A 25,310-nucleotide genomic window follows, 5' to 3' on the forward strand; every position below is an offset into this window, starting at 1 on the left:
TCAGGTAACTTATAAAATACTTTTCAGCTGTCATAGGTAATGAGGTGCATCTTCAGCAAACATTGATAATGCTAAGGGTGTGTCTCTGTAAGGAGTTAGTTCCACGATTTTGGAGCTACCACAGAAAAAGCTCTTGCCTGGGTTGCAAATGTGGGGGGGGGGGGGACTGAAATCTGATTTCTCTAGGCATTTGCATTTTGAAACAAGCTACCATTCCCAGCAGTGACACAAGTCCTATGTGTCCTAGTTCACCATTTCTGGTTTCCTCTGAACCTTAGGTCTCTTTTCAGCTGAGATTTGTATAGGAATATTACAGTAAGAGTAATGTACTGCAAATAGTTAAGGTACATGATAATTCTTTCTTTAGGTGCTATTTCATTGCATGCTTCAGTCCACTGCCTGTCTCCCACAATATAATTGCATGATCAAGCCTTCCCTTTCACTTACAACATGCATAATTTTATTTATTCATCCAGCAGGTGGCAGCAATAAATCAACCTACAAACCATTTGGAAAGGTGGAAGGAGGAATAGAACAGCTGTAAAAAAGTTATTTCATAAGTATTTTCCCAAAAAAACAATTGCCAAGTGGGAAAGAGCATGTAATGCATACAGTGTAACAGACACTGCATACTTTTGCTAGAAACAAAATACTGTACAGTAGTTATTTTGCTGTACCTATAGAGACCAGGCACCTATAATCACAGGAGTACAGAGAGAACAACGTTGGCAGCAAGGTCAGAGGGAAATGGCATGCAAGAAATGCAGGCTGTGAAGATGAAAGTAAACTTAAATGTAAAATAAGTGCTTTTTGCGCAACAGTGTTAACAACACAAACACCTGTAGTCAAAATAAAGCCTGCTGTCTCAATTCAGAACTAATAGTAGAATTTGACTTCTTGATGAGCTGTTATTCAGCAGTGTCACACTGGAGTTTCCCTTCAAAGTTCCTTTGTTTAAGGATGGCTACCTCAAGGTCACTAACAAGAGTGTTCTAGGAGGCTGACATGTTCTCCAGGTAGTTTCTGAAAATTTTCCTTTCCGATGTCTGTTTTGAATCCATTTATTCTTTTGCATAGAGGCTAGTCTTCCTGTCCTATGTAGAACACGGGTGTTGCCTGCACATGGTTGTATATATCATATTGGAAGATGAATAGGTGAATAAACCTTTGAAGCTGGCCAACATTAGGTCTTGTTGCCTGTGTACAGATGGGGGTAGAGTTGACTTCTGGGTCACTGAAGCATGTTGGTCCCTGTGCTTTTGCCTTTTGTTGCTGGTGAGCAGCTGTTTAAGGTTCAGTAAAATAGCAAATCTATAAATAGTATAATGAAATGGCTAGGAGGATGAGCTGTAAGTGGTGGTTCCTGGTTCAAGCAGCATCTACTAACTCACAATATGGCCTTACAGTTACCAGCTTTTTTACTGGCCCTTGTGTCTAACATTAGCAATATAGGTTAATATATTCTCCCTAATGCTAGTTTCGTTCATGTAGTCAGGGGTTTTTTTGTGCCCCCTGACAATTGTACTATACTATGCTGGGCAGAGGACTCCATTTTGTCCCCCAGTCTGTTCAACATTTATGTGAAATCTCTAGGTGAGGTCATTTGGAATGTAGTGTTTTCCTTCCTTTTTTCCCCCTTCTAAAAATATATTTATTTAGAGATACTATGAAATAGTTTACATCTGCATTTAACTTAGTTTCTAGTGTCTTAGAAATCTTTTAAAAAGAGAGCGATTACAACACACGCTATGGCCTACATCTTCTAGGTTCACTGTGCCGGTTTAGGCCTTTTCAATTGGAAAAGGATAAGTAAACATGTTGCCATGGTAACTTGCGCAGCCTTGTTAAAATTAAATCAATTATGATGTAGAAAGGGTTCCCTAGTGGAGCTTATTATGAAGAAAGCAACTAATTGTTTTTCTTGCTTTCTAAAGGCATTTTTAAACAAATTGCCATATCTGCTAAATCTCTTTTAAAATGAGAGTCCGGTTTTATTGAGCACAGATATATTACAGTATGATGATAGATAAGGAAAGGAGTAGGTTTTTATCTTCATAAAACTCTAGGAATGGAAACCATTACATGTGTCAGCTTTTGTCTTGAATTTCATATTTAGGATTCAAAGCCAGAGACATAAATTTACATTTAATTAAGAGGCAGCTTCTACAGTGTCCAGGGTGGGTGGAGATGGAAATGGCATACCATGAAGAATTTCGGTGTCAGCTAGCATCCCACACTTACAGCTGCTTACAGACAGACAGGCTAAGCTTCATCTTCCCTCCAAACACACACTTGACCTACCAAAAGATGCTGAAGATGTACGCAAGAGGAGAAGCCTTTGGAGATTTCTTGCAGGGGAAGGGAAACTGTCTTTTAGACACAAGGCAATAGCATGAGAATGTGAAAGTACCACTGATTTTAGACAACAGTGAGAATGCTCAAAAGTCCTGAATACACAAGGGTAAACACATGTAGTGAGCCAGGCACACATGAGCTAGCCTAACCTTCAATTTGCCCTCTGCACTGGTCATCACCTTTAAGGTGATGTCACTGACAATCCTTAATGGGTTCATAGTTAAAACTACCCAGCAGGGTAGTTTTACAGTATTACAGAATTCCACTATGACCCAGGCTGACATATGGCCCAGTTTTTCCTGAATTCAGGCCATGCCACCCCTTGCCTATTTACATTCCTGGATTCCCAGCTTTCCTTTCTTTAAAAAGCCTCTAGCACTTATAAAATCAGATATTTAAGGCAAGATGTGCAGGGAGTATTCTGCCCAATCATTTCGTGAGGGGAAAAAGCTTTCTCCCCCACTATGGGAAGTTACAGCTAGAATTGGCACGGAAGGGAAGGAACAGAGACAGTCACAATTCAACTGTCTAGGATTATTGAACTTCTTGGTTCATTTTGCATTCTATTTTTTACCTTCCCTGAAGAAGTGAGACACCCATAGTAAGCAACAGAGAAATAGAAGTTATTTGCATACCTCATCTTGGACAGCATGGCCCTTCAAACAAAAGTTCAAAACTCGAACATTGTCTTATTTTGTTGCAAAAATGTTTTGTTTTTCTTTCTTGACAAATTAAGCATTTATTAAGTTGTTTTTTAGATTTTTACTTTTTATCAAAGCATTTTAATGTAGAATACACAAATTAGGCTGGCAAGATACATGAAACTTGTATATTATTACTTTTATTTAAAACCTACCCTTTAACCAGAAGGTTCCCAGCACAGAATAAAGATCACTAAAATGTAACACAGCAATATCACATAAAAATTATAAAAACCAATGATCATCATAAAACAGCAATCCAGCAGTAGAATTCAGTTCTAAAATCAGTACTCAAAATCTATGAGGGGGAATTGAGGCAAAGAAAGTGTGGTTTGTCCAAAGTTGAAATGAATCCACAGTAACAGAGGGACTTAATCCCAGGTGTGAGATAACGACACACAACTTGTAAGCCATTTATACTCTTCTCAAACAAGCAGACAAACTATTACAGAGACAACAATCACAAATAAAAATAACCTTTATTAAAATTAATATTGAAAGCATAAAAAACTTAAATGAGGAAGGATAAAAGGACTGAGGTTCCACAGTAACACTGTTGATCACATAGCAAGGAGCACATTAACTGTATAATTTAGAGGTACTACCTGTTTATCTCGAAGGAAACACCCTGTTCATCTTTGTGCCACAATTTCAAGGGCCTGAAGACATACTTAAGAGTAAGAGCTAACGTACAAAACAAACATAGAAAATACAGTTGCTTAATGTGTGCTGAACTATACTAAGAACATGCAGATGACCAAGACTGGTGGTGGCATTTTGGTGTTGAGCCTGGGATAAAAGCCAATGCTAAATAGCCTAAGATTCCATCCTGTAATGGTGATTCATGGTTTACAGTGCAAAGTGTGGAAATCAATATCTGCAAAATTTGTATAAACTTCTGAGCAACAATTCTTCATTTAAACAGAACTGGCCCTGCTAAACTTCAGTGTGCCCTTTTGACCAGTGAGATGAGATCACCATGGTCTCATTTTGACTTGAAAGTTCTGAATGTACTGAATTATTTAAACAAAACAAAACAAAAACCCTTCCATCTCCAAATTCCCTTGAATAGGAACAGGAAGGGTCAATGTTCAGTGGTACAGAACTTTTGTGTGTGTGTGTATGCAGAAGGTCCCAGGCTCAAACTATGGCACCTCCTCATAGGGCTAGAGGATATTCCTGTACGGGCCTCCATCAGGGTAAAACAATTTAAATAAGCAAGAAGAAAATAGCAATATAAATCACAGTCTTAAGTTTTCCACTGATACTTCATATATATTTCCTAAGTGGTGCAAATCTGACCCCTAACCATGTTAACTTGCAAGTAAATAGAGTATTTACATTTTTTTACCCTTGCATTCTCATTTCAGCATTGCCTTTCTTTGTTGTATGCATTTTTGCATGTTTCTTTTTTTTACATATTAAGAAAAAATATTCCAATGCGCTTCTTACTACCAGCAACTATGACAGTTTTTGAGGTTTAGAATGCAATCCTATACCCTTTTTTGCCTGGGAATAAGTCCCATTGAACTTAGTGGGACATCTGAGTACACATGTGCTGCAAGTTTGGGATATGGAAACCTGCACCCTAGACAAATTTTGTCTTCTCTTCCCTCTTTCCTTGTGCTGCTCCATTCTGCTTCACTTTGCCTGATTCACCCTCACAAAAACAAAGTAGCAAATAAAATGAAATAGCCATGACCAATTGTTTGACGCAAGATCTGATATAGTTACTGGGCAGGCTAAAACGATTTGTTTTCATCAAGCAAAAATGAATTGCCTATGTTTGTTTAGTTGGTAGAGTATAAATATTCCTATCTGAGAAATGATCAAACGGGTTTGTCATTTACACTTGAAAAGCCTGCTTTAATGCAATATGCCTGGTAGCCTGGTAGAGCTAACATTTTTATAGCCAGATTATTTAACATTAACCTAGTTATCCTCTGAAAAACTTAATATTTACATTTTTAAAATATTAAAAATTCTGATATCGTCATCAATGTTTAGCCACTATGACTTGGTAAAAGGCATCTTCCTATGTTTCTAAGGGGCAGAAGTTTTAACAGTTGTCTATAAGATAGGGGAAAGTTAGATTTCTAAAAGGTCCAGTGTTTTGAGATGTCACTAAGCACAACTCTTAAATAAAAATACAGAGGATTATTAAAAGTTGAGAGTAGATATTGCTCATCTTGGTATCAGAATCTCTCACGAATAGACACGCACACTCTAACTAGCAAAATCGAACTATCATATAACCATAGCTCTCAACTGTTCCCTTTTTTTAAGGGAAATTCCCATATTCCGAATAGGATTCCTCGCAAGAAAAGGGAAAAGTTGACAGCTATGCATATAACTGAAACCAAATACGGCTCCTTCGTTAAAAAAAAAAGTCGACAGAAATGTTTAGTACAAAGCACTGGTTTTTAAAAATTGACATTAGACTAGCCTTCCATGTAGAATACTTATATTAACTTAAGAACATACTGTGTTCTTAGCAAGTCAGTTTTGGACTAAATTATTGTACAGAAGATGTCTTGAGGAAAAGCATGCACCATCAGTAATGTTTTCTCTCAAAGGTCATTTTTAATTGCAAGGTGATTCAGAGAATAGTACACAAGAGCTTCTTCTCCCGGAAGGGATTTTCAGATGTGGGCACTGGAATAATAAGGGGATCTTCTCCCATGTGAGCATCGCAGTATGCCAATAAATCAGCCGCAGCCTTGGATACCTAGAACAAAAAAAAAAAAGGAGGGAGGGGGGAGACAGAAACCTAAGCATCATCACTGCTGCCACAGGGCCAATGGAATCAGCTGAAATATTTCCACAGAGTACTGATTTGCACTAATAAAAGCAAAAACACACCTCAGAGCACATAGTCTTTATACTCAAACCTGGGCACTGGGCAGCAAGAAGGGTCCTCTTAATAGGCAAATGAGGAATGCCCTGGGGGCACAGCATGCCAGCGCAAACCCACAAATATGTTGCTTTTGGTAAATGTATAAAGCAATCCTACATATTCTGTAGTTCATTAAGATAATTCATTTGCCTGTGCCTGAAAATGGTGCCCACACAGGCTGAACTGGGAGAAAGTGTATAATTACTTTTTAATGTGAAGAACATGTTCAGCTCATTTGCTGTCTTGCTGCATCTTTTATCAGATGTTTTATAGTGTTGACTGGAATATCAGAAGAGCTCCATTGAACTCTCAACTGGTTAAAACGAAACAAAATGAAGGAGGACAATATATAAAGACTATCATTATCTTTGTTTAAATGGCTTGTTAGACTTGGGTTAGATTTCGACAGTGATGTCTTTGTAGTGGGTGGTGGCTCTGAGATTATCCACATTGTTCCTTATCACAGCTATAACACCCAGTTAGCAACTAGCAGAACTGCACCAAGTCCCAAAAAGCTCTCCTGGATATGACCTAGTGCAATAGGAAAATGGACAAAGGCAGCAGGGTGGGAGGAAACTAGCTACAGGTAATCCTCTACAACACCAGAGTAAGTTGAATTTCATTTGGGAAACATTTACTTCATGTAACAGTACAACTTGGAACCACTCAGACACAGCTTCTGCTGGTTTCCTGGTCTCCCTCCCTCCCCACACAGTGAATGCAGGAGAGCAATTGTGGGCTAAACCTACTTATTGATAAAGACTAAACCAGTAGTACAGAACCCTCAAAGCAACTTCCACTTTTTGCTCAGTGTATATTGCAATGAGCTTCCTTGTCCAAGACATGAGGATAAGTATTATTTTATTATAATATATATATGTATGTATTACTATCCATAAATGAAATGAAAACCATACATATAAACAAAAACTATGTAAAACTTTAAAATCAGAAATCATATCTGCATATAACAACCACTAAATCTTCCTTAACTGAGCCTTCCGATACTTGCTCTTTGGTTCTAACAACTTCCATTTATTCCAGTAAAATCTGAAATAATCAAAGACTGAGTTATTCTGTTTTATAGGTTCATCTTTTGAGAGATAGTAATTTCGTGTGATGAATGTCTCAAAGTTAAAGGAGATGGATGGGCAAAATTATCTTTGACACCTCCCAGTTCCATGCTTCTCCATTAACTGAAAGTAATACTCCTTCCTTCTCCTGCCCTCTTTTATATACTACATATATATTACCACATCCTCTACCTCCTCCTCAAGATAAAATGACTACTCAGGGGCTCAAGTTATCAAACATTTGAGATTTTAGTGTGAGTTAACAGCCTTGAGGAAAACTGTGGAATTTTACCATTACATTTCAGAGCAAAGGAGGTGATTAGAAGCAGCCCAAGTTAGAACATAATCCTGTTAGATACACTATAATTATAAGATTCAGTGACAAGAGAAAATGCTGCAATTACTACAGTCACCTTCCATGACAAGACAAATTGCTATTCTTGTGACAACGCCCACTCTGCTTTTGCTTTGTCTAAAATGAGCACATCCACAAACATCTCCGTAACGCCACTGTTGATCTCACAACACTTATTTTAGAGAGATTTGCTCAGCCTCTTTTTAAAAAAGGGAAGGGAGAAAACACAATAGCTATTGTATATAACTTTGCGTGATCTGTCACTTGTAATAAAAAACAACTACAGTGTTTCTTGATTGGAAGGCAGCAAGATCAACCCACTGGATATCCAGAGACATTTAGTTACACAAATGATTTATATCACTCTTGTCTAATTCATTAAAAATTTCAATAACATTCTTCCTTAAAAAAAAATACTCTCACAATAACAGTGGCGTAGGAGTTTCTGGATCATAGCTATTGCTCTTCTCATTTAAGCTATTTATTTACACACACACAACCAAAACAAACAAAACAAAGATGCATCTTGTGGACTAGTAATGTATTTACACTTATACCTCATTTTTCCTCTGATGAAGGCACAGTGGCTTACAAATGGTTCCTAGGCCTCTACTATTCAAGCAGCATACAGGATTAGACCCGTTTATCTTTAGAAGCAGAGTCACTTGCTTTTATAACTTCAAGCAAAATCTGCTTTGGCACAGTCTTAACACTTTCAATACACATGCGCTTATGGAGGTGCTTTCAGAAGCTACTTTTGCTTTGTAGCTGAAGGCATCCAGTTTCCGTTTCTGTCACGGAAAAAACAGCAGATTTGCCATTTGTGTTTTGCTTTTAATACCATTGCATGGTTGTGAATTCAACTTGTACGACCATTTAATTTATTACTGCAGAAAGTGAGCCCTTTGTACAGCAAGCTGAAAATGTAAAGACCATCAAGGCTTTAGAATGCCTCTGAATCCTATTTTGTTCAATGTAGCAAAAGTAAATTGTACTCTGAAAAGAATGCATCAAGTCTGACATTTAATAAGTACACTGACTCCTTTGGGAAAGGAAATAATGTACCTTTTCCTGAATTAAGAGGAGAGATGGCCCTTATCAAGAGAGAGCGAGATTTATCTACAGTGAGAGGTGGCTACAAAGCTCGTCAAGAAATCATTTTGGTGTAATCTGATCCTCAAGTCAACAGCCAACTGATTTTCAGGCATGAGATGTACATCCTGTCAATGCTAGAAATGTGTCCTTTGTTTCAGCACAAGCTGACCAAATATTTATGCACCCCAAGAATAAACATTATATTATGATGTAATATATGGAGACATAGTAACAGTTTGAAATTTACCTTTATCCTGTCCAGATATGCCTCCATTTTCAGCTGCTCCACTGCTTTTCTTGCTTGAGATATATTTGTTGTACTGTTATTAGCCATTACCTCCTTCATCCTCCTTTTTCTAGAACAATAAAAATTACAGCATGGGGGAAATGCTCAAATTCCAAATGTAAACAAATCAAAACATATATTCCTTTCTAGCCATGTTGTCATCCTTAGATCATTCTCTCATTTCAGACATCATGGCATGGAAAAGTGTCACAATTTACCTCCACAAACTCTCTTTTCTCAAAATTCTTCCAGTATATCCAATATCTAGTTTTCTTTACTAGCAACAGATTACTGTAAACTTATACCAATCAGGTCAGGTCACATTTCTATGCTAAAGAAGGAGCCATAAAACAGATTATATATCAAAGCAGGGATAGTAAAGACTCAGATCTCTGTATAGCCCCTAAGCAGTGACTAGTGTGACCAACACTAGTGATCATGGCAGCCTACTAGCTAAATTTGGAGTATAAATTTCAGGGGGAGGAGGTTCATTTATGAAACAGCCCATACCTCTGGGGTCCCATGGGCAATATGGTGTGCTTTCAGACACCACTGTTGCAACCCGCCCAAGGCCCCCTCCCAGGTTCCCCCCTACACAATGGATGACACTGGGTTGGCTAGAAATAAAGGTGAAGACATCCAGTCACCCAGCCCTCTTATCTCCATTTCCCCAGAATGCTTCTGGTACATGCTTTTCCCATTTGGTGTTTGACTCGCCTGCTTTTTCTCTGGTTTGGGTGTATTGCCAAATATGCCTCTGGGTCCAAAAAGGCTGGTAGCCTATACCATACATGGAATACTCTCACCAAAAGACCCCACACAAGATTATTTTAAATTTTATGATCAAATCACTCCCTAGATTTTTAGAATGGAGAAAGCTATCTCATGACTTGGTTTCTCTTAGCATTTGTCTCAAGGGCCTGCTAAGTCCCTGAATCATGCATCTGTCTTTCAACTGAAGGCTGATGAAATAACCTAGATGACAAGTGTAAGCAAATGGTGCTGCCTTAAAGACAAGTGTGGATTCACACTTGATGTTAAATTGTTGGCTAAATTGGAAGATGATGCCTTTGAAAAGGGCTGAAAAGATATTTCTCCAGTGGGCACTAGGACACTGCCTCCCAAGTGGGAATTGATTCAACGGAGTTGTTGACTGAGATCAAAAGAATTTCAAGAGAACTTCAAAATAATAATAATAATGCAGATCTGTCAGCCCTTCAATTTATCCAGAAACATAATAGTCAATATATTTACCCCAATTTATGTGTAGTACTTATTCTCATTGCATCTGGTGAGATGTAATTTTCAAAGCTGAAATTGATAAAATTACACGCACTCTTCTATGCCTCAAGAATACCTATTAGAGTTAGCAATGAATTCAGATGAATGCTGGGAGAGGTTTGCATTACAGTGATCTGATTGAGAACTTTGCTTCCAAGAAGGCTCAAAAAGGCTCAAAAAGAAGGCTCATTTCATTACATAGGGTACTAGGGAATTGCCTCTTAAATAATCAATCACTGTACCATTATTTGTCAGTGAAATGGCTATTACCAATTCACCATATGTCCCTCTCATGATGATGCCATACAACATGCTTTTTTAAGGGGGTAGGCTTTCTCTGTTTCTCCATCACATGTGGAGGCAACAACTTGTATTCATATATTTGCGTTGTAGTGTTGATATGCTATATGAATCTTTTCCACTCCAGTTGTAATAAAAATTGACCACAATGCATGTGTTATGATACTTTTGTTTGTACTTTCATTGAAGCTTCATGTACAGTCATACCCTGGTTGTCGAACGCATTCTGTTCCGAAGTCCATTCAACTTCCAGAAATGTTTGACAACCAAGTCGCGGCTTCTGATTGGCTGCAGAAGCTTCCTGCATGCAATTGGAAGCTGCGGAAGCCACGTTGGATGTTCGGGTTCCAAATAATGTTCACAAACCACAAATCACTTCCGGGTTTGCGGCATTCGTTCAAGAGCCAAAACATTCGAATAGCAAGGCGTTCGGGATCCAAGGTACGACTGTATAGGACTGAGTGAAATTTTATGCCTGACTTGCTTTCACATCTTTAAGGGCCCCCATAAATGACAGCCATTTATTTCACAGCAGGAACAGTGATGTCATCTCCTAGAGGCCCATTTTCCAACTCTGTATGCCAAAAACATTTTTCTAATAGAGAAAACCCACCAAATAAGCTAGGCCATAGAAGAGGCAGTTTACATCAGCATGCACAGCTATGAGTTAAACTGCTACTTTTAGTTGGAAAAATTCCAGAGTTGGAAAAAAATTCAAGTCCACCCAAACTTTTAATAAGGTAGGATGTTAAACAAAAAATGTGGGAAGGGGGTATGGGGGGGGGGGGAGGAATATTGCCTCGGTACTGAAGCCATAATATCTGCATTGCCCCAAAGTTCTTTTTTTTGGTTCTATATAGCCTAAGAATGTGTGTGGCTAAACAGCGCTGGTGCTTCCGGTTTTACTTTTGCACACACACACTTCTTTCACTCTGTAAACTGAGAGTCATGGATGTGGTGCTAAACAAAACACAGGATACCCCCCCCCCCCCCGGAAACCAATGTTTCTTTGTTGCTGGAAGCATTGATTTTGGGACACTTCTGTTAAACACAGAAAGTGGTGGAAAGTTGATAGCAGATAGAGGTTCTTATTACACAACCACTGCCTTGCAGTTCAGCTGACAACTTTTATTTGTTTTGGACAACTGAGGCCAATACAAGCATATCCATCTATCTATTTCCAAAGTCAAAACCTGAACAGAGTCTAGCTTTGGAAAACTATATCTGTGTTTGGTGGGGGTAGGAAGTACAGCAGGAGAGGGTCTCTCTATCTGCACAGCCCCTATGCATAGTCCCTCTATCTGCAACAGAAGGGGGACTCACCCACCTCAGAGGTTTTCAGCACCAAATCAGGGACTATTCTTCGGCCCCTAAAAAGATCCTGAAGGTGGAGAACTGGACACAGACTGAGTGAAGATTGAGTTCAGCACCCATTGTCTATATAAAAGACTATGAGGCATGATATCCCCTGTGAATTTTGATCGGTCCCAGCTAGTCTAATGTTTTGCGGTTGTTGTTGTTTGTTTCCTTTTTAATGAATGCACTTAAAACAGTGAATGTAGGGGCAGATGGGGCTCATCAACCTGGGAAGGAATCCCATCTAGGAGAAGGAAAACTCGGATCCTAAACCTCCACTGCCTTGCAGGCTATCTTCAGGAGAAGAAAAGGCTAAGAAGTAAACCTTGCACAAATCCAGAGTGGGGTCCCAAAGATGGTACAATGGCACCTTGTATGCCTCCTTCTGGCAATTCCTGCAGCCAAGCTGGTGCCAAACATATTGCTCTGCTTTCCTTCAGACTACATCAGTGAGGGCAAGGGGGAACGGGTCTTGTTGTATGGGCAGCCCAGAACCTCCACACACACTGCCTGGACTTATGCCCTGGGGACGTCACTTTGTGATACTAACTCAGCAGTTTGACTTCTCTCAAGCCAGACGGGTGCCAACAATTCAGCATTGGATCTATTTTTACAGTAATGGGAGAAAAGCACTAAGCAGAACAAGCATTACAAATCCTAGTTTTGCATTTTGACAAGTTTGCCATAACATAAAAGCCCTCTGAAATGAAGCCAAAGGGTTATCACCTCTTTCCCCACTGACCAACCAGATGCTTATGGGAAGCCCACAAGGACAGTCCTCTCCTGCTGATGTTTCCCATGAATTTATCTAATCCACTTTAAAGCTATCTAAGTATGCACTGTGTGAAGAAGTGCTTCCTTTTTTCTGTCCCAAATCTTCCACTGCTTGGCTTCATTGGAAGACACACCCCCCGCCCCCGCCCCCAGTCACAAGAGAAGAAAACCTCTCAATCCAGTTTCTCCACCACATGCATCATTTTATGGAGCCGTATCGCGATGCATTCTTACTCGTCTTTTGTCCTTCCTTCTCCTCATGATTATGCTTATGCTGTGCCAGTTGTGCCCTGCTCATCTCACTCGGGACACTGTGATACCTTCTGCAGCACAAGCTTCTATTTGCACTCAGGAAGCTACGAAACTGGGAGGAAGGGGGGATCGTGCACTAGGAGTCTGCCTGTCTTACAAATATCCAGATTTATTTGAACAAGATTTTCAAATGCACATCAAGCAAGAGATATCTGCTTTCAGCAGGAGGTCATCTTGATAAGCATTCTCACACAGCTCACACATGTCTGCAGAATTCTGGGAAATACGTGCCAAAATTGGCTTATTGCCTTTCTTGGCTACCATCTCCTTCGTCTACCATCTCTCCACATTCATAATGTTCAAATTGTTCTGAACAAACATCACTTTTTACATAATAACCCCTCTCCAATCAGTATTGCAATGGCCACTGGAATCCAGGATTTTCCGGGTGATCTAGGCAGACATGAAGGCTCTTCTGATAACAGAGGTTAGGTTGCAGGTTACCTTTACGGAAACTCAACAGTACCCATTATTTCTTACTAGTAGACTGACCCAAGTGAGAGGTACCAGAGCCATTAGGGTTGTGGTGATTCTGGCCAACAAATCACATGTGAGCCATTAAAATACAAAACTGGCACACTTCCAGTGGTATAGAAAGCCCCATCTCATCCAACCTAGAAAACACCAAGCTCCATTTGCATCAGGTTGTCTAGAACTCATTCCTTGGACCTACAAGCTCAACGGCAGAAACATGTGCACAATGGAAAAGTATGTCTCAGAGCAAGTACAGAGTGCATAGCCCAACCACCCATTTCTGATGCCAGGAAATACATGTTTTCAAGATAGGGCAGCTTACACCCCACTATTTTTCCTTGTCAATCCATCTCCCTGCTCCCAGGGAGCCATTACCTTTAGGATTAGGTAGAACACTACTCTCACCTGGAAAGACTATCCCATTATTCAGTAGTTCCTTCCCAAGTTACCACATTTGCGGATAAGCAGAGTATCCTTGAAGTCAACCCTGTAAGATGTGCGAGTGATTAAAATATTATTTTCTTACATGCACGCAGGACCCGGGTCTCACAGGCGTATCTGTCTATAAGGACTAACAGGCACTTATACACCTCGCAGTATTTTGCTCCCTCGCCCATCACAGAGAACACGAGATCGACAAACGCTGGAACCAACCCACGCGAAGGGATCCCTGAAGCTTGCGCCCCTGGGAAGTCTCCGACTCCCGCCCCAGATTGGGCGAGACACCGACCCAGCCTAGCGGTCTGCTGCTTTCCTTTGCTTCCCTACTTTCCCATTTCCATTCCTTCCTTGACTCACCCCTTGCAGACGACGACGGAGGCTCGGGACTGTCCGAGAGATTCGACGGCGGAGCAGCGCGAAGCGGCCACCTCACGCCCCGGCTACAACCAGGCTCGCGTCGAGGCGCCACATGCCTTGTCCGGCGCGGGGGGTTTGAAGGAGCACGGCCGGCCCACCACGCCCTGCTAGACGCGCCTCCCTCCCGGAAAGGGGCCCGCGGGGCTGCTCAGCCGCCTGCCCTCCTGCGACGGGAGAGCCCAGCCAAGCTCTTCGCAGGCTTTCAGCAAGGCAGACGGGCGCGCGCGCGCACCCCCGACGGAAAGGAATTCCAGCTCGTGACGTCAATGGAGTTGGGTGGGAGAGCAAGAAAGAGCGCGCTTCCATACCTACTAGCTACTTACTCCTGGCTTCTCGTGTGTATAGATATATATATATTATTTAATGAGGGCAGCCCGTCTGCGGGGTGTCGCGTGTTGTAGGAAGAGAGAAACGTGTATGAATTTCCATGGCGTAAATTAAAGTGATCATAGTCTCTCTTTCTCTCTCTGCCCATCCAGCAACGTTTCTGCCTCTTAAGCAACGCAGAAATTTCCCAAGAAATAGGGATGTAACGCTAGGAATTCCTTCCAACCCATGAAAGCTAACATAGAGTTTACTGTTTATATAGGCCGCCATATTATTTTGGTATGAACTGGCAGAAAGAAAGAGGCACTAAACCAATCCCAATGTTTAAATAACCAAATAAAGCTGTATCCCATCACATGGAGTGGGCCCTGAAAGAGGTTTTCACGGGTTCACTTTTGCACATGGGGGGGGGGGCGGGATTCGGGATGACACACTTATGGGTTAACTGGGTACCAGCAAAAAAATATTGCTCATAGTAACAGTGTCACAAACCGATTTGGATTTGATTAATAGGGAAAGGTCATCCAGTCTCAATCTGTAATTTAACATGACAAGTGTGAGGGGTGAGTAAGAGCTGCTTCACACTTTGAGAAGGAATCGTGTTTGCCAGTGATATACAGATGGTTCCCATAGCGAACATGAAAAAGTGTGAAGGACAAAGAAGCGTTCCTAAAACATTTTGTTAGCCACGCTCCAAGCACAGAGGACCTTGGCAACTGTTTTAACACCATGTGTTATTAAGGTGCCTCTACTCTTCATACTACTACAGGGAACGCTAATGGAGGCTCCGCAAAATAATGGTCTTACCAGAAAATGTTAAAACGCTCTTAACTAATGGGGAGTTGGGAATTATAGCTATGTAAGGGGGGGGGGGACTACAGCTCCCAAGGTTCTTTGGGGAAAGCCCAAATGGATGGTGAGGATGTGACATTAGGGCCAAGAGTAGCAGCCTCTGGCTGAGCCCCAGCCATTCCCCACTATAACCATGCCTGGGTTCCCAAATCCAGCCTACTGTTAGGTGTGGAAGATGCTCTCTCCTCACTTCTTGCTGGCATCAGTCTCTCGGGAGAAAATGGAAGATGACGTCAAACTGTTGGAAATTTAGAGCTCCTGCTATGGCTGTAGAGACCGATGAGGGGGACATGTTTTGTTGCAGCTGGGGCAGATGAAGGCGTCCGGTTGTGCTGCTGGAGATGCATCATGGTGTTTCTACTGCCTGCATTCCTTCTAGCAGTCATTCCTTCTCTGATATGGATGCACAGCCTAACTGTCTATATCCAGGCACTGAGGTTGTCTGGAATGGATTTCAACTGCCAGCCCAAGCAGCTTCTGTATATGGATACAGTGGTACCTCGGGTTAAGAACTTAATTCGTTCCGGAGGTCTGTTCTTAACCTGAAACTGTTCTTAACCTGAAGCACCAGTTTAGCTAATGGGGCCTCCTGCTGCCACCGCGCCGCCGGAGCACGATTTCTGTTCTCATCCTGAAGCAAAGTTCTTAACCCAAGGTAATATTTCTGGGTCAGCGGAGTCTGTAACTTGAAGCGTATGTAACCTGAAGCGTATGTAACCTGAGGTACCACTGTATATGGAACAGGAGGAGACAACCTCTTGTTCTTCACCTGAAGCAACAATTATGTCTTTGGCTGGCCCCATGTAGGACATACATGAAAGCCCTATTTATTATAACGGTGCTGGTGTGGGAGGCAGGAGTAGAACAGAGGAAAACACAGCTGTGACTGACTGGTTGAAAGGGGTATGTGAGGTAAAATACCCCAAAAACTGTATTATTGCAACAACAGAGCTCACAGAGATGATGCAGCCCCAAAGATGCGGCCCCCACAATGAAGCAAAATTAGGCGGTCGCCTCAGGTAGCAGATCGACTTTTGTTAAGAATGGTACAGTGAAGTCTTTGCCAACCTTGTGTCTGTGCTGGCTGGAGCTGCAGGGAGTTGTAGGCCAAAGGACTAGCATAATGGGCAGGAGATAGATCTGATTTCTAGGGCACAGTTCAATAGGAAGTTCTGAAGTGAATGGAATTGCTCACAAGCCTGGTTTTGATGGGTTGTGCCCTGCTTGCAGTGCAACTTGGATTTTCTACCTCAGGCACCCAACATGTATTGCACTTCTGAAAACAAAATTTTATAGAGCCAGAAAAATCAAAATGCCTTTGTCAAGTGCTCTTTCCAAGGAGAAAACATTTTTATATATGTTGGGGTTTAATTATCTGTGGAGTGAGATCATTTGCTGTTGTCAAATCTGGAGCTAGCTATACGACACAACCGTAAAAAGTCTAAAGTGATTCAGATTCATGACCATTTAATTCCATTTAACGTACATTTTAATTCAAATTAGCTAAATTCACACCTATCTTGTTTTATTGTTGTAATTTTACCAAACTGTCAAATAGAACTTCTTGAATGCAGTCCTATGTCTGGTAGTTTCAGTTCTTTAACTGATATACCATATGTACTTGAGTCTAATGCGCCATCGAATCTAATGTGCACCTCAATTTTCAGAACCTTGAAACCAAAAAAAGAATTTGCTGGCTAATGTCAGTGTGCCATCCAATATAATGCACACATTTATTTTCACAATGTAATTTAGCCAAAAAAGGTGCAATCTGGGAAACATATGGCCAATTATCAGGTCAAAACAGCATAGTTGAGGTGTTGATGTGGCAGGTTTGGTGTTTGGGGAAAGGGGAAGTTGAGAATTCCCTGATCAATCCTCTTTAACAATCATCTGGGAACAATTGACAGCTACGAACAGGACTCACTTGTCTTAGTTTCTGGTCAAAGTAGATTATCTTACAATACTGAAGATCTGTACAGTAATTTATTTTTTGCATTTAACTGGCCCTAAGAAGGAGATTGCACTGCAGCAAATGTAAACAAAATAACAACTGAAATAAGTAATGTGAGTTAAGAAGAAGAAAACATACCTAGAATCCCTGTGGAGGTTTGTAGACTCTAGTTTTCATCTGTATAATATTAATGCCTTATCTATATTTGTATGAAATACTTTATTACTCAGCAGTATAGGTGCAGTGAACATAAATATACTGTAATTATATTATTATTTACAGGGGTATTCAATGTATGCATAAACCTCATGAGGTGTTATTAAGATTTCTAGAACAAAGCTGCCATGCTGAATAAATATAATTCTATCCAAAAACCTTATAGCTCTGCATAAAAATACTGCATCTCACAAGGCCAGTTGTTTTGCATATTTAAGATTTATAATAATGTCCTAAAAGTAAGACTTCATAAGTAACATTTTGTATTCTAATGTAGAAGCAATTAAAAATGCCTCAAGAACAATGAAAAAAGATGTTACCTCAAGCACTCCATTGCAGTATAAGTCCTTGTTTTTAGATGGTAAACATGATTGAAATGCGAACCAAAATGCATTTTCCTTTTGCAATTTTAAATGTGGAAATCCATAGGTGTTAATGTAACGTCAGCATCAAGTTGGGAAAAGACTAGGAAGAGACATACATATATTCACACACCATGCCTAGTGTGCTTTTTTAGATTCTGGATTAATCAGAAATACTTTTTTTCCAAAAAAAAACCACTTTTCCCCCAAAAGAATTTTCTGAAACCATTCTGAAAGCTTCAAGACTCCTACAATTTTATATTTGAATGAGCAGAAAAAAGGGTCTTGATTGCATATTTATGAAGTGACCAGTTACAGTTTTCATGATGCTTTTAAAAGAGGCACATGCAAAATAAACATCAAAGTGAAGAACAAAATGAACGATGTAGATTATGGAAAAATGTATAAGTTAATACATCACTAAGGAATTCTGGGCTTATTTGCTTTTCCCCAAGAAAGAGAGTAGATGCATTTGTACCACATGTATATCAGAAATTTAAATAAACTTATTTATTGAACTAGTCACATGAGAAAGCCATTAAGATTCAGAATTTTATAAACTGAATGTTAAAGGCTTTACATATTTAACTGCTAATTGTAAATATTGTTACAATTTACTTTTAACAAGGGGGGGAGTCATGCTGAAAATGTCATAATTATGTTTAAATGCATAATTTTAAAAGAAAACGTATGAGTTCCTATTCTGTGAGTGCATGTTCTGTGCATGTAACTCTTCATTAGTATTATACAGATATATTTTAAAATGTAATTCAGGCAGTTTTTAAACAAATCAAAATGATTTTAACACAATTATGATATTTATACTTTTTCAACCCCCTACCATTGCCAAAACTGAATTGGAAAAAATAGTTTTGGTGGAGTTTAAATATCTGAATTAACAGAATCACTCAGATTGTCATAATTCTGCTCCCCTCCCCATCTGCCATTACAGAGTTTTTACAATTCTTATATGACAAATAGAAGTATATTTCTGCTTCTGCTTCCCCATTCTTGATGTCCAGAGTATAAACCACAAGATGTTCCAGTCTTTGGGATTTATACAATTTGAAATTATTTTGAAAGATCTCTGTATTGCTTCATGTTGTCACAACAGTTTTGCCTATTAAACGACAGGTACCATATATACTTAAACTGCTATAGACTTATGGTCTGTTATAAATTAAGACAGTGAATAAATAGAATCACAGTTCATAGAATTGTACTTCAGGTATTTCAGCAACATTGGTGTAGAGACACCTACAGAGCTAATTTGCTTCTCTATAAAGCAAATCTGAGTTCTTGAATTTTAAAACACTGGTAACTGGGTGTGTCCATTCTAGAGAAAGGTGTACTACAGTCAACTAATAAGTTATACACACAAACCGACCTTGTTTTTTTTTAATAAACCTTTGAAGTATTTTAATTCTATTTTATTTTTTTACAACACAAAGGGGCAGAAGTCACCATTAGCGCTTCAGGATTTAGAATATACATGTCCACGGAATGATTTGTAAAAATATTTTTACATTATACATTGCAGCATTTAAACTTCCGGGTTAGCGCTTCTACTCTCTCCTGAAAAAAAGCACACCAGAAGTTTCCTATAACCAGTGATATGGTCTGGTGCGTGAGCATTCGTAGCAGCCTTTCACTGATATATTGCTAATCTACTCTCAGTTACCATGAAGATGTTAAAAGAGTATTTCGAGATCCAGGTAAACAGAAGAAGTTCTATAATCTACCCTGGATTGAAAGCGCTTCAAAATAACCAAGGCCAAGGAGGAAGAACAGCCATCAGCCAGCTGCATAGCTGCTCAGGAAGGAGTAAAACATGGGGAGTTTCAAGGGCTTTTGGTCCTTGCGACACCAAGCAATAACAGTTCCTTCATTATTTGCTGTGTACAGATGATGGCCATCACAGGAAAATGTAAGGCTGTAAAGAAAAACAAAACAAAAATCTGTCACATCTCATGGGTTAATTGAGAATTTTAAACCCTAACACTATGGATGCTTAAAGGGGTGGCGGGGGGGGGGGTGAGACTCAGTTTTAATATACCTGCGCTAGTACAGTGGTACCTCGGGTTACATACGCTTCAGGTTACATACACTTTAGGTTACATACACTTCAGGTTACAGACCCAAAAATAGTGCTTCAGGTTAAGAACTTTGCTTCAGGATGAGAACAGAAATCGTGCAGTGGCGGCGCAGTGGCAGCAGGAGGCCCCATTAGCTAAAGTGGTGCTTCAGGTTAAGAACAGTTTCAGGCTAAGAACGGACCTCCAGAACGAATTAAGTGCTTAACTCGAGGTACCACTGTACGTACATTTATTTTCAGCACTGACACCCTGCCTTTCTTTTTTTAAAAAAAAAAGTCTCGTACAAAACAGCACGTTGTACATTCACTCAATTCTGAAAAACGTTAGGAATGTTTGCAACAGCTCCTCCACCCTCACCCCTGAATAGGTCCCAAGGAAAACTGCCGCACATCAAGTCTACACTCACTCTTATTTTATTCTAATTTGCGTGCTTTCTCTCCCCCCCCCCCCCATCCTGGCTGCCTCTTGTGCTGGAGTGCAGAGTCAGGCAACCATAAATTTCCTTGTGCAGTTTTCTGGTTTCCTGCAAATCTTAGGGGTCGAAAGAAAATGTATGTGAAATATCTATGGAAAGAAATATATATGGCTAAGCTCCTGACGTGCCTTTACTAGCCCACCGCAGAAGAAATGGCTTTTGAAAGTAAATTCTCGGCATACACCTTTCAGTTTCCTGTCCAATTTATTTGGCGCTAAAAAATTTTTTTATGTGGCTTGTTTCTGCAGTTTTCTCGTTTTATGTAATCTGACAGATCAAAAGAAAGAATATTTATTCCTCCATTCAGGAACGCACCAGAAATAATTATGAGCACAGCTAGGAAAAAGAAGAAAGAAAGCACTGAGGAAGTCGTGGGCATGGAAAGGGGAGTAGCAGATACAGTGGTACCTCTGGTTAAGAACTTAATTCGTTCTGGAGGTCCGTTCTTAATCTGAGACTGTTCTTAACCTGAGGTACCACTTTAGCTAATGGGGCCTCCCGCTGCCAACGCACGATTTTTGTTCTCATCCTGAGGTAAAGTTCTTAACCATAGGTACTACTTCCAGGTTAGCGGAGTCTATAACCTGAAGCATTTGTAACCCGAAACATTTGTAACCCGAGGTACCACTGTACTGACAACTGAACACAAAAACTGATCAACTGCAGCCCTCAGTAGAGCAGTTGTGAGCCCAATTTTCCCCAATTTATTGGATTAACCCCATATTAGACAAACTCAAATTTACGGGGAAATTGATATTGGTGTTGTTTGAGGGTAATATGTGGACTACACAAACTAAATGGGAACACAAATAGATGCAAATGGACAGTAAAATCAGTAACGGACAGTAATGCAGAATTCTCAAAATTATCTGTAATAGTAACTTCAAAAAGGTAAGCAAAACATATTTCAAAGGCATCAATTCACACAGAAAACCAGGTTCTCAAAGCGTGACAGAAAATTGCTGTGTTCCAAAATGAAGCCATTTGTTTGTTTCCTTGTTTGTTTGTTTATTACCTTACAATAGGTTTATTTGATTTAGAGAATGTAATTTCCCGCACAGGTTTCAAATCCCACGTGCTCCATAGCCTAAGGAAAAGACAAAGACAGAATGACTGCTACCGCATACAATCCAAAAACAGCTTTTTAGAGATTTGGCTGCAGCATTGTAAGACTAGCACTTTCATCTCTTTTTGTGTCCTGCCAGAGTCTCTGGTTAAACCTGTGTTGCAGATTTTTGGCATTTTTCAGACGCACCCATTACCTTGCTGCGCTAATGCATATGTATACCTTTTTAGTGCAAGTGTCATGGACAAACTGGTTTTTTTTAGAAAAAAGATTTAAAAAGCCCTTTTCATCTGCTGCAAATGGGTTCCTTTTGAAGCAAGAGCACCCTCCCTCCTTCACAACCTTGTTGTAAAGCTGTGAAACTAGGGTTACTGTATGGAGGAAGCTGTCCCCTTTGCTCCACAGAAATAACATCTTCAGAACAGATGAATGGAAAAAGAAGTACGGCACAGAGTTTCCCAAAGAATAGCTTTTATAAGGAGCACTTGCAATCAAAAAGGAAAATTGTCTCTCGTAACCACTCACCGTACAACTCCATTTTCCAGCCCTCCAGCAATCACATTGATAGAGACTCCTTCAGGCTGGTTAGAGAAAGCAACAGAGCATATAATTTCCCTGCAGTGCACATGTCCCACAAGATCACCGTTCACGGTCCAAAGTCTCAGATCACTGCCACCACCAACTGAAACGCAATAGAACAGCTGCATTAGCAAAATAAAATCCAGAACATGATCTAGATGAAACAATATACTACCCAAAAGACCACTCAAAAGAATGAAGGACTAGCATCCAATCATATGCAAGCGCTGACATTACATTTTCTGGCACTGACTATTTCTCAAAAACATAAAATCCAAATGATCTACACAGAAGCAATAGCATTATCAATAGGTAATACCAATCACACCTAACAACCACTAACAAACTGAAGGTGTTACTGGACTGCAGGGGAACATCTTTGTCAATATCAGGGGCACCCCTAAATTGCACTAATCTGGAGGATATCAATATTTTCCTTAGATGGAACAGTTTTTTGCTCCTCCTTTTCTTCTAATTTCTCTCCTCATTGCTTGTTTGAGTATTCCTGTCTCTTTGCAAGTTCGCTGTCTTTACCTTCCCCCCTCCCCCGACAGCCTCCTTTACCAGCAGCCTTATCTCCCTCCTGATTGCTTGCCGATCAGCGGCTTTGTTTCAACACCCACTTCCCTCTTTTTTTTTAAAAAAAAAAAGGCTGATCTGCTTTTCGCCCCTGGGCAATTAGGCTCCAGGGACCACGCATTCACTCCATAAGATGCAGAGACATTTCTCCTTACTTTTTAGGAAGAAAAAAGTGTGTCTTATGGAGCGAAAAATACGGTAGTTATCCAGCTTCTGCTTCGATAGTGGGAGACACCCCCCCCCCCGGTAATTTGTCTGAGATCTTCAGATGGGGTCCTTGTAGAAGGTAATGTGGTGCCCACCCTTGATAGAGCAAGGGGTGTTTGTTAATTTAGCCTTGAACATTGTTCATGGGCCAGGTAGACATGATGAGAAGTAGCAGGCTGCATTTTGTGACTCTGCAGCTATTGCTCAGACAATAGGCATGAAAAGCTGTGCTGAATTCCTCATGGAGGGAGGTAAAAATGACATCTATTTCCACTGATAAGGGGAAAGCGCTTTGGTGACTCACATAGTTCCATGCCCTTTCCCATATATAAAGGAAGAAGAATAAAATATATAAAAAGGAACACAAGCATTTGATATTTCATTATTTTTTTTAATGAAGACAACACACCTCTGGGTCATGACTTTTGATTGAACTTTACCAGCCAATCAACCAAATAAAAAAGGTATCAGAATAGCAAGAAAATCTAACTCCACCATGAATTTATAAAGAGACAGTTGGCAAGGAGGCAGCTTTAAAAATTCATTAGCTTTAAATCACTAAAGAAAAGGAACAGGTTAAAAGTAATATCTAGATATATAACACATCATTCCCCATCCCTACTCCAACCCCTCTTTACCTTTAAGTACTCTAGTGACTGGAGTCATTATTACCTTTAGCTCAAGCTGAGGAGTGAAAACAAATGAAGGTGTAAACTGGCCATTAATCTCTCTAGGATTTTAGAGAGTTGCTGATAAATCAATTCAGTCTCTAGAGATGTGCAGTAACCTACAAATAGCTACAGATAATCCACATTCTCTTCCGGAATCTCCTCTTTTGGAACACCTACGCTGCTTGTTTTAATTCTATTGCAGAGCCAATGGGAATATCACCGATATTTGTCTTGCTTTTGCATGTATACTTAATGAACATTTTAATACAGTCCCCATGCTACCAGTTATTTAATATCAGGAAGCAAGGAGAAGATATAATTTTAACAAAAGCAATTTTGGCTTGTATATCCCCTACAGGAATTTTTCTGATACAGTATCTTGGATAACAAATCTGATGTTTGGGCCTTAACTTCAGATAATGGGAACTCTTTTAGAGCTAACTGAACCATTAAACCTTTGAGAGATTGAGATTCATGTGCTTGTGTTCGCACACATACAGATTTTACAATGTAGCATCATTTCACCCAGGAAAATGCATAGTAAATATGATATCCAGGAATCACAGGTATGCAGAGTGTTTGGTCCCACCTTCCTACCCCACAGCCCTTCGAACCCATCACTGAATGTTGGGATGACCCTCTAGACCAGCATTCAATGGTGAACAAAGGGCATCTGGCAGAAGGGAAATGAAGCTCCCCTTTAGGTGACCAGGCCACTTGAGCCAAACTACACCTACCTGTCAAGCCCCAAAGACAGGACTTGCTAAGCCCCTTGCAGATTTTGGGTGCTTGGGAAGCAGTACATTTGTTTTTAAAGGGAGCATTTTTTTTCTTTGCAAAGGAAGTAGTTTGTATTCAAAGTGCTTTCCCCAGCGCTTAGAATACGATCTGTTTTCTCTGTAGAAACTTCAAAAGGCAATTAGCTGATCACCATTTAAAAGAAGCCTCTTTCAGCTGATTGGCACTGAAAGCTCATCTTCAAAGAAGGTTGCTCTAAGCAATGACCAGCCATTACAGAGACCTCCTTTGAACTTTGGCAGGTGTCATTACGGAGGGTTCTACCTACCTGCCGTAGTTTGCCAGTGGATGAGATAAGGATCTGGCCCACGGGCCAGTTCTGGTTCCTCAGCCCTGTTTAGTGGGTCAGTCTTTGCTAGTATGTGCCAATAAGAACCCCGGCATCTTGCCTTTAGGGGCACACAGCTCAGTGGAAGAGCATAACTTTTGATGCAGCAGGTCCCATATCCAGTCCCTAGCATCTCCAGAGAGGGGTGGTAAAGGCTCCTGTCTGAAGTCAGAGAGCCATTGCCCATCAGCTTAGGCTGAACTACAGGGTCTGATTTCATGGTCTGGTTTGCACACCAAGGTAAGCTAGTCTGAAATAAATGAGAGCCTCACTTAAACCAGCAGCACCCTTGTGCACACTGCTCAAATTATGTCTGTCCTGCAGCTGCCTTTGCCCAATAGGACGGAAACAAACCACAGCACTGTTTTTGAGAAGGCACCTACCTGAGTCACAAACTGTTGCAATGTCACCTGTTGTTTCGCTAGCAGACACTGCTGTTACAGGACTCTTGTGCCCAGCAAGACTTTGCACGTAGCAGAGCCTGTAAGAATCAGAGTTCAGTGATGAAAGAAGCAGCTTTCACTGCTGTTGAAAGTATCAGTATCTTTCAATTAATGTTTTATTTGATGTGCCTGCCTCCAATATCAATTATGAATATCTGACTACAATATTTTTATATAGTACGGGTGGGATAGTACTTAATTATCACGATCCATTTTATGATAAATGAAACAGAAGTCAATC

At 40.3% G+C, this 25,310-nt stretch overlaps 2 protein-coding genes across 10 annotated transcripts in view; both read right to left on the reverse strand.

Moving 5' to 3' along the window:
• Window positions 1-3,180: 3,180 nt before the first annotated feature.
• On the reverse strand, window positions 3,181-14,341 carry GNG4 (G protein subunit gamma 4). 4 transcript variants are annotated; one of them, XM_083733991.1, is made up of 3 exons: window positions 14,057-14,341; window positions 8,723-8,831; window positions 3,181-5,784 (listed from the first exon to the last, which is right to left on the reverse strand). In XM_083733991.1, exons 2-3 carry the CDS (start codon window positions 8,819-8,821, stop codon window positions 5,656-5,658), a joined length of 228 nt encoding a protein of 75 aa, XP_083590117.1. In that variant the 5' UTR covers window positions 8,822-8,831; window positions 14,057-14,341; the 3' UTR covers window positions 3,181-5,655. The 4 variants fall into 4 exon arrangements, with proteins under 4 accessions (XP_083590117.1, XP_083590120.1, XP_083590118.1 ...); XM_083733994.1 differs by lacking the exon at window positions 14,057-14,341 and adding an exon at window positions 13,785-13,879; XM_083733992.1 differs by lacking the exon at window positions 14,057-14,341 and adding an exon at window positions 13,664-13,761.
• Window positions 14,342-19,215: 4,874 nt separating this feature from the next.
• The window catches only part of LYST (lysosomal trafficking regulator), a 79,776-nt gene continuing 73,681 nt past the window's right edge, over window positions 19,216-25,310 (reverse strand). For all 6 annotated transcript variants that reach the window (XM_083731927.1, XM_083731925.1, XM_083731923.1 and 3 more), the window contains exons 50-53: window positions 25,010-25,107; window positions 21,990-22,146; window positions 21,414-21,485; window positions 19,216-19,760 (exon numbers count right to left, since the gene is read on the reverse strand). In XM_083731927.1, the coding sequence (XP_083588053.1) occupies window positions 19,622-19,760; window positions 21,414-21,485; window positions 21,990-22,146; window positions 25,010-25,107 (466 nt within the window). In that variant the 3' untranslated portion in view covers window positions 19,216-19,621. The remainder of the gene's footprint in view (window positions 19,761-21,413; window positions 21,486-21,989; window positions 22,147-25,009; window positions 25,108-25,310) is intronic.

This window comes from Podarcis gaigeae, assembly GCF_964106915.1.
Source record: "Podarcis gaigeae genome assembly, chromosome: 3".
Lineage (NCBI taxonomy): Eukaryota > Metazoa > Chordata > Lepidosauria > Squamata > Lacertidae > Podarcis > Podarcis gaigeae.